The sequence below is a fragment of the Centropristis striata genome, chromosome 19 (assembly GCF_030273125.1).
Source record: "Centropristis striata isolate RG_2023a ecotype Rhode Island chromosome 19, C.striata_1.0, whole genome shotgun sequence".
Taxonomy (NCBI): domain Eukaryota; kingdom Metazoa; phylum Chordata; class Actinopteri; order Perciformes; family Serranidae; genus Centropristis; species Centropristis striata.
In genome coordinates this window covers 28,312,392-28,321,219 of record NC_081535.1, presented here as the reverse complement: position 1 = coordinate 28,321,219, position 8,828 = coordinate 28,312,392, and the positions used below count along the sequence as shown (strand labels likewise).

At 37.4% G+C, this 8,828-nt stretch overlaps 1 protein-coding gene across 1 annotated transcript; it reads left to right on the top strand.

Annotated features, from left to right (window-relative positions):
• Positions 1-1,987: 1,987 nt before the first annotated feature.
• naif1 (nuclear apoptosis inducing factor 1) lies at positions 1,988-7,831 on the top strand. Its single transcript, XM_059358299.1, has 3 exons — positions 1,988-2,607; positions 4,816-4,866; positions 6,843-7,831. Exons 1-3 carry the CDS (start codon positions 2,163-2,165, stop codon positions 7,385-7,387), a joined length of 1,041 nt encoding a protein of 346 aa, XP_059214282.1. The 5' UTR covers positions 1,988-2,162; the 3' UTR covers positions 7,388-7,831.
• Positions 7,832-8,828: the final 997 nt, after the last annotated feature.

Below are 8,828 nucleotides of genomic sequence, written 5' to 3'. Positions count from 1 at the left end.
CTCGCCCTAGACACCACAACAACAGAGTTTAACAAATCCTGCACTGACTCGGTAAAAACAGGAGGAAAAGCAGCAGCAGACTCTGCTACACAAAGCAGATAGAAAATGCCTATAAAAACAGATAAACAGACTGTGCCTGGAAAAGAGCTTGATCACAACAGTAGCTGTGTTAGAGAAATGCATTGAGGAAACCTTTAAAATTAAATTATCTGACACCAGCAATAAATCCTCTCACCTATTTCTCTGCGCAGATCGTTTGATGGGGAATGATCAGCAGAAGACGTCCAAGTTCTTAGTTTTTACATTTTATTACAATACGTCAAGAAATTGTGGGTTCAAACATCACTTCCCTGATTTACATGATTAAGGCGGATCAGTTCATGAGGTCTGACCCCCCTTTTGTCCCTCGAACCCTTTTTTATAGCCTAACAATGTTTTACTAAAAAATGAAGGTAGATTTCTTCCAGGAAGTGCCACCCTCTTGATCCGTTGATTCGTCAGTTTATTGCATACGTGGACACGTCATGTCACCAAGCAGAGAAGACAGTAATCTCCTCTGCCCAGGACACCATATCTGTGTTCTGACCTGGTACCAAAACATTCAACACGACCTCCTGCCTTGTTATGACTTGCAGAGATATTAGTGGAGACACAGATGTTGCAATGTCCACACAAAATATGAAACATAAAATATGAAACATAGAATATATTTTTTGTGATGATAGAATCTTACTAAGTTTAAGCAGTTGGGATAATGTATTTAGTTTTGATGTATCTAGAGTAATCATAGTTTTAAAACAATATTAGCACATGATCATTGTATCAAAAGCATCTCATGTGATTAATATATAAATGCATAGAGGGCACACACACAGTGAAATACGCATGCACAGACAGTGACCTAATCAATCAGATAGCGATCCCCATGCACAGAGACAGAAAATAGAGACAGAATAACAGATTATTTCTAACACCTGCAACCAGGAATGAAAAAGATCCTCAGTGAAGCACAAGCCCATGTCTCACTAAAATGTCTCACGAAGTGCAAAAACACTCAATTCAGTGCAACAATGCAATATTAGGTGTTGACAGTTTGTAATGTTAAGATGTTAGTCTTCTTTTTGATTCTTAAAAAGATATTTTAAGATGATAAATATATATATATATATTTTTTTTTTAGCAATTTCAGCTTTATTTAAAATTAAGTTAATGATTTCTTTTTGAGAACAGATCTTTACTATGATCCAAAAAGAGAACACTTTATGTTGGTAATTATTTTTATGTGCACAAATCTTTATTTATAATTAAGTTAATTATTTCTTTCTTTCTTTTTTTCCTAAATAGTTCAAGAGAGACCACTACAAATGAGCAGTGTTTTGCACATTTATGGACTTTTAAATGGTTCATTTTATAGTTTAAATGGTTATATGGTCACTGTTTTTACTACATTAGTTTGAACCACTACATTTTAGTGATGAGAAATATTTGCAATAAATTTAGTCATGGATTATTAACATTTAAAATGTTTGAAATTGTTTTGTTTTTTTCAAATGTTTGAATTGGTATGTGTTTATCAGTTCCAAAGTTTAATAAATCAGACACTGATGGCACAGTGCTCTGTTTTTGTCTTTTTTTTTCTTCAACCAAAAATGCTTTGCACTTGTACTTGGCTGAAAAAATATTTCACAGGGGGTACATCACTGAAAAAAACACTGGTCTAGTCTTTGTGTTTGGTTTTGCTTCAAACACACACACACACACACACAAACACACGATGGCACATGTCATTTAAACATTGGCGTTTCTGTCCACTGTTTGATGTTTATTTCCTGTACATTTTCTACATTCCTGCTGATGTCAGTCCTTCATAAGATAACGGTGGAAATGTGTTTTTGTCTGTTAAATATTAAGAGTTTATTTGGCTGGTTGATGATTGACGTTAAGTTGAGCCAATGGGCAGGGAGAATACAGCATGACCGAGAGATAGCCAGCCAATGGAGAGTAGTGGGCGGGGCCACACGCCCAGCTAACGTAAGCGTTGTAAGTAGGAAGAAGAAGCCGATTCTGGAAGCCATTACGTTGCGCACATCAGTTGAGTAAATCCTACTATTTTTGCGTACAATACGCACAATTACCTCACCAAAAGAGGAATTTCTGCAATTATGGCATCGATCGCTAAGAAGAGAAAAATGAATTTCTCGGAGAGAGAGGTGGAAATTATTGTAGAAGAAATAGAGAAACAAAAGCACACACTGGTTAACCACTTCAATGCTGGAGTCACTCACATGGCAAAGAATAACGCGTGGGTGGATATCTTGAAAAAGGTGAACGCTGTGACCACCTGTCCCAGAGAGTTGCCAGAGGTGAAAAAGAAGTGGTCTGACATGAAGACGGAGGTCCGGCGGAAAGTAGCCCAGGCCCGGGCTACCATAGAGGGGACCTCCACAGACTGCACTCCAGTTCCCGTCATCCTCACTGCTATGCAGCAGAGGATCTGTAACCTCCTAGGAGAGGCCACCATCATCAGCTTACCCACAGGAGACTCAGATGCTGAGATCACTTTACCTGTCACAGTCAACACCGCCACCACCGTCACACTAGCAGATAGTAAGTTGATAAAAGTTTTCCCTTTTCCTGAGCATGCTCAGGATACCGTTACAGTGTGTTGAGAAATGTATTGAGGAGACCTTTGTAATTAAATTATCTGACTGCAACACAATATATTCACCTTTTTCTCTGCGCCGATCGTTTGATGGGGAATGATGAGCAGGAGACGTCTCAGTTTAACTTCACTTTATTACAATACGTCAAGAAATGTCGTCACCCTGTTAAAATAATCGCCTATTTTTCAAGTTTTGCGGGAAACACGAACAACTTCACCAAAAGTGTAACATATGACATTTATTGATCATTTCACTCAAAAAGGATGTAACAAAGGATGGATATTGGCATAGTAATAACACTGTGTGTAAATGATGTAACTTAAGAGAAATAAATGACTTAGGCAATTTTTTGAACATGCCTTTGTGACTTAAGCAAGATATGGTAACACTTTATTTTGAAGGTGTCTAGATAAGAGTCACACAAGCCTGTCAGAAACATGACATGACAAGTATCATGAGCATTAATGTTACTTCAAAGTGTCATTAATGTTCATGACACATCCCATGTCATGTTTATGACACGCTCATGTCACTCTTATGTAGACACCTTAGAGTAAAGTGTTACCAATATTAGTGTCAACAATAAAACACTGATATACTAAACCAATAAGTAAACAATCTCCCTCTAGCTCTTCTTTGCTGGGTTCTTATCTGATGCCTATGAATGTGGCTAATTGTCAAAGAAGTGATGATCTTAAAAAAATTGCCTAAGTCACATTTTATTTTGACTTAGGCATAATAAATCTGCTTAAGCCACACACCTGACATATGCCATTATCTTAAAAGGGTAAAATCACATGATCTGATCAACTGAGGATGTAGGTGATTTTACCATAGGTGGCCCGCGTCATGAGGAGATGATTTAGGCAAAAAACCCAATTTTGACAAAAAAAATGACTTAGGCGATTATTTTAACAGTGTGACGATGTGCAGTTACAGAGTCTCTGGGTTCAATCTACACTTCCCTGATTACACATAGGCTGGTCAGTTCATGATGTCTGGACGTAGTCTACTTTCCCTGAACCTGTTTTTATAACCTAAAAGATGTTTTACTAAAAAATGTAGGTTGATCTCCTCCAGAAGCCTCCTTCTTTCAATCAGTTGATTTGTCAGTTTATTCAATAGTGGACACTCATGTCACCAAGCAGAGAAGTCAGTTATCTTTCTGCTCAGCACACCATGTCCAAGGGACCTGACCTGTAACAAACTTTCAAAACACAAACTCCTGCCTTGATATGACCTGCAGGGATATTATTGGAGACACAGATTTTGCAACAAACAATAAAACATAAAATATATCTTTTTGTGATAATAGAATCTTACTCTAAGTAGGACAGAGAAAGTTTAAGCAGATGCAGTAAATGTATTTAGAATAAATGTATTTAGAGTAAATGTATTTAGATTAATCATACTTTAAAAACAATATTGGCACATGAACATTGTAGCAAAGCAGCTTGCATGATTAATCTATAAATGCACAGAGAGAGGTTACAGTTAGTAGTGATGTGCCAGTGAAGCTTCATGAACCATTTTCTTTATTTTCTGAGTCCGCTAGATGGCGCTTTCTGAACAACAACTTGCTGAAACCACACTCAATTACCATTGCTTCAGCTTTTTTCTTTAAACCAATAGCTCCATCTAGTGGGCTCAGAAAATAATGAAAATGGTTCATGAAGCTTCATTGGCACATCACTAGTGACATACGTCAACAGATAGTGACCCCCATCCACAGAGACAGAATAACAGATTATTCTAACAAGTGTTAGAGGTACCCTACTGGTTATAGATAAGTAAAGACTCCATCTATATCTTTAGCCTGAAGTCGTAAAATTATCCTGTAATACACAAGTAAAAAAAAGAAAAAGAGTCTGAACATGTAGCATGTAACATGTTTAATTATTGCTGTCCTGTTCCATTTATCATCTCATGTACAATCCATTTTATCTTGCAACCTCTCAATGCCTCTTACCCAACGGGAGTTGTGCTTTGAAGCACAAACAATTCAGGGGTTGATTGTACCTCTTAGTTTTCTCATGGCTCACCAAAATTGACCATAAAAACATCAAAACATGATAATTGCATTGCATTTTAGCAAATGATATTTGGTTGTTGTGTGGTTTTTTTTGCATAATTATCTGTCTGTTCTTTTCAGCTCTTCCAGCAGGCTCAGAAACAGTCTGTGATGAAGTAAAGCCAATAAATGGTGAGATTTTTTCTTCTACTCCATACCTGCATGATATTCTATGACACTCTCTGTATCTGTTAGTTGAAGGGATACATCTTTCCACATGGTAAAAAGGAAGGTCTCTATTCATGACATTTAATATTGATGCACTTTTCTGACAGTCATAAAATGTGATAGTAGATACCCATGGAATTTATTGTAATAAAGACACATTTTAGATGAGTATTCTGCTAGCCCAGCAGTATGCAACCTTTACTAACAAAAGAGCCATTGTTGGCGAAAAAAAAGAGAAAAATCTTTGAATGGAGCCACAAAAAAAAAATTCTGAGCCCTACAATGAGGATAAAACAGCCTTAATTGAAGCCTAATTAGCCTACCAACATTACTAATAGGTCACCATGAACAGTTATTTATATGGTTATGTCAGAATGCAGTTAGGACCCAAGTGCAAATAAAGGCTAGACTCCTGAGAAATATCTCAGGAAAGCTAGCCTGGTGAGGAAAACTCAAAACTAGACTTGAAGTTGGCAAAATTTAGAGGTTAAGGTGCCGGACCGCAGACTTTCATAAGCTATGATGCACAGACAATGTTTTACTGCTATTTATTAACCACACATTTTTACAGTTGAAGAATACATATTGATTGGAGCCTACACCAATGATACATTAAAATTAAAATGTAAAGAAATGACTGTTATTTTTTGGTATAACTTTTTGGTGACAGTCACAGGGAGCCTATATATGTCCTGAAGAGCCACATGTGGCCCCGGAGGCGTGTTTGACAAAAATGTAGGGGCCAGGGACAACAGAGTCCCATTGGGGCCACAAGCCCTACAGCAGCCAGCCCTCAGCCTAACCCTACCATAAATTTACCTCTAAAGAACTGGCTGTAAACTCCATGAGGCCAGTTTTAGTTTGATGATGATGATATACCAAGTAAAACTGGAGACAAGGTCAAATATATTTTGTATACAAATATAGAACTGGATGTAACACTTGTATATGTTATATTTGAAACATTTAAATTTCTTCATTGAGCATGATTATGATTTGGAAGTTTTAAAAAAAAGGATAAAAAAATCACATTTTATGTTGTTTTTTCTTTGTTTCTTTTGGATTCAAAATGTTGATCCAGTAAGTCAGGATGAAATAATTATTATCAGGTCATATATGTGCTGAAAAAAATTATACCAACATGGCATTTAAACATTTTTTAAAGTGGTGTATGCAGGCATGTAGAACCTGATAATGTAATAAATCCCCGATAATGTAATAACCCCAATAATGTAATAAAAATCTGCACTTGAGTCCATTGAAAATGTAATAAAACCTGATAATGTAATAACTTCCCGATAATGTAATAAAGTGCATTTCCCAATAATGTAATACACTTTTTTTTTTTTACCAATAATGTAATAAAGTATAACACCAAGCACCTTTAGATTTCAAGAAGCTGTTGAATGCATTCGTGTGTCATGGATACCTCGTTTGTGAAAAACGGATGAACGGGTCAAAAGTTAATAAACGTTCAACTTTGACCTGTTGGTGGCGCTAGAGCTCTTGAGCTAGAGTTGCCTACATAGTATCACCACTTGAACCCAAGTAATGGGTGGTCTGCTGTTAAATTATTACAATATTGGGGGATTATTAGATTATCAGGACTTGTGAAATGAAGGCTAACCTGATAATGTAATAACCTCTATAATAATAATATATATAATATATCTATAATAATGTTATATTTTATTACATTATTGGTAAAAAAGTGCATTTATTATCGGTAAGTTATTACATAACAGGTTTTATTACTTTTTCAATGGAGATTTTTATTACATTATCGGGAATTTATTACATTATCAGGTTCTACCAGGCAGGATGAAAAGGATTAAAAAATGGACGAAATAGCCCAAGACGCCATAGAGTTAAATGGAAATTTGCAAAAAAAAACTTCAGCCATAGTAACTGTAACAGGTTTTCTGTTCTGTTTCCTGCAGAAACGACTTACCACACCCTGGAGGATGGAGGCGTGGTGGAGTACTGCACCACTACTGTAAGTGACTCCGCGCCCACTGTGGTGGCAGCTGTTGAAGCTCCAGTAGAAATGCTGGCCTCCTCCTCAGCCTCCCCACCTCCACCTCCGGGTCAGGCCAAACCTCAGGAGCTGAAGAGCCGCATCGCCCTCAACTCCGCCCGCCTCCTGCAGGAGCAGAGAGTCACAAACGTCCACATCCGACAGATCGCCCAACACCTGGAGGGACAGAATGAGCTCCTGCAGATGATGCGGCGCTCCCAGGAGGCCCAGGCCTTCGCCCAGGAGCGACAGGCCCTGGCCCTGGAGGGTACGCAGGCCGCCCTGCTAGCGCTAGTGCAGATGCTCAGGCCTGCTCTCAAAGACCTGCGCAAATTCCTACAGAGCGGCAATGAGGGGACAAACCCCAGCAGCTCAACATCTGGACCAACGGCTGACGGAGCAAGCACAGAAGAGCCCAGCAGGCCCCAAACACCTCCACCTCCACAGCAAGCCGAGGAGGCTCCATAGACTCCGTATGGGTTCTGTGTTCTGCTATAGAGCAGTCCATGCACACAGAATGCAGAGAACAATGAAAAGCCAGTCAAAAGTTGCCTTGGGGTGTGCATGTACAGAATTTTACTTTTGTTTTATGATCAGAAAAAGCATCACAGAAGCAGTGAAAAGGTCACGTTGAACAATAGTTTACTTTTTGCCTTAGCAGTGACTTTTGTTATTTATTACACTGGATTTGATAAATTATGTTTTAATGCAAATATGGCAGCAGTTGTCACCCTGATATGGACTGAACATTTTATTCTAAGTTTCTTTAAGTCATCCCACAGTTTAGCCTGAATGAAGAATTCTAAGTCTTGTTTTTAAGACCAGAATCACCTGTCTTTAGAACTGGAAGAATTTGAATAAAAAAACTCATCAGCCTGTGTTTTACTATTCAGTAATGAATAGCAATGGGATTTCAAGTCATCTATAAATTGGGATTGTGTCACTGTGTTATTTGAAATATCACAGTCATATACTTTTTTGTGTTTTTATTGTTAAGTAATCGAGTTAGATGGCCACATTAAATATCAGGAAAGTAACATTAATTTATAGGTTATAAACTTCTGCCGACAACAAGCTAAAGATATTCCTGATGAATAAGTAGATTTAATCGCACCATGTTTAGATTAGTTTATTTAAAAGATATATCATATAAACACTCAACCATACATGAAATAGCATAGAATATGGATACGGGTCATTTTTTACCCATGTTGTGCATTAGAAGGGTAGTGACACAAAAAGGGATTTTATTCAACATGAATAAAGGAAAACATAAAATTAGGATGTATGATGATCAAAAACAACCTAATTGAGGAAAACCTGGAATACTGAATGACATCACTTTAGACCCATGTTGTGCATCACAGGGTTAAGTTGTATTTTTCACATACTATTGATTAGTTCTGTTTTCACACCCAGTCTCCGGGCTTAAAGCCCACAATACCGCAACTGTCTGTCTAAGTCGACCTTTTTGTACTTTATATATTGTCCTCACTTTACCTTTTGCATTCACATTCAAAGACGTCACTTAAGCCTTGCCATTAGTCAAAACGACTATGGCCTCGAGAGGGCGCCACAAACTACAGATATAAATCTGGGCCTTAGTAAGCTGCTCTACAAACCACATGTGAGGGAATTTTTGAGTTGCTGGAAATAAAATAATTTTCTGATTCCTGACAATGACTGATACACAATTCTACACACAGACATCAAGGTTATAATAGTTTTCGATTTTTCATTAGTTTTTTTCGTTGTAAATTTTTGTTTTTAAATTAAGTTGTTTTGGTGTTCTTGGAGGAGGCTATGAAATCATTTATAGGATTGATGACACTACTGGAGGATTTTGGGATATTATCAGGTTATAAAATTAACATCTTAAAAACACAGGTCATGACCTTGGATTGTAGTG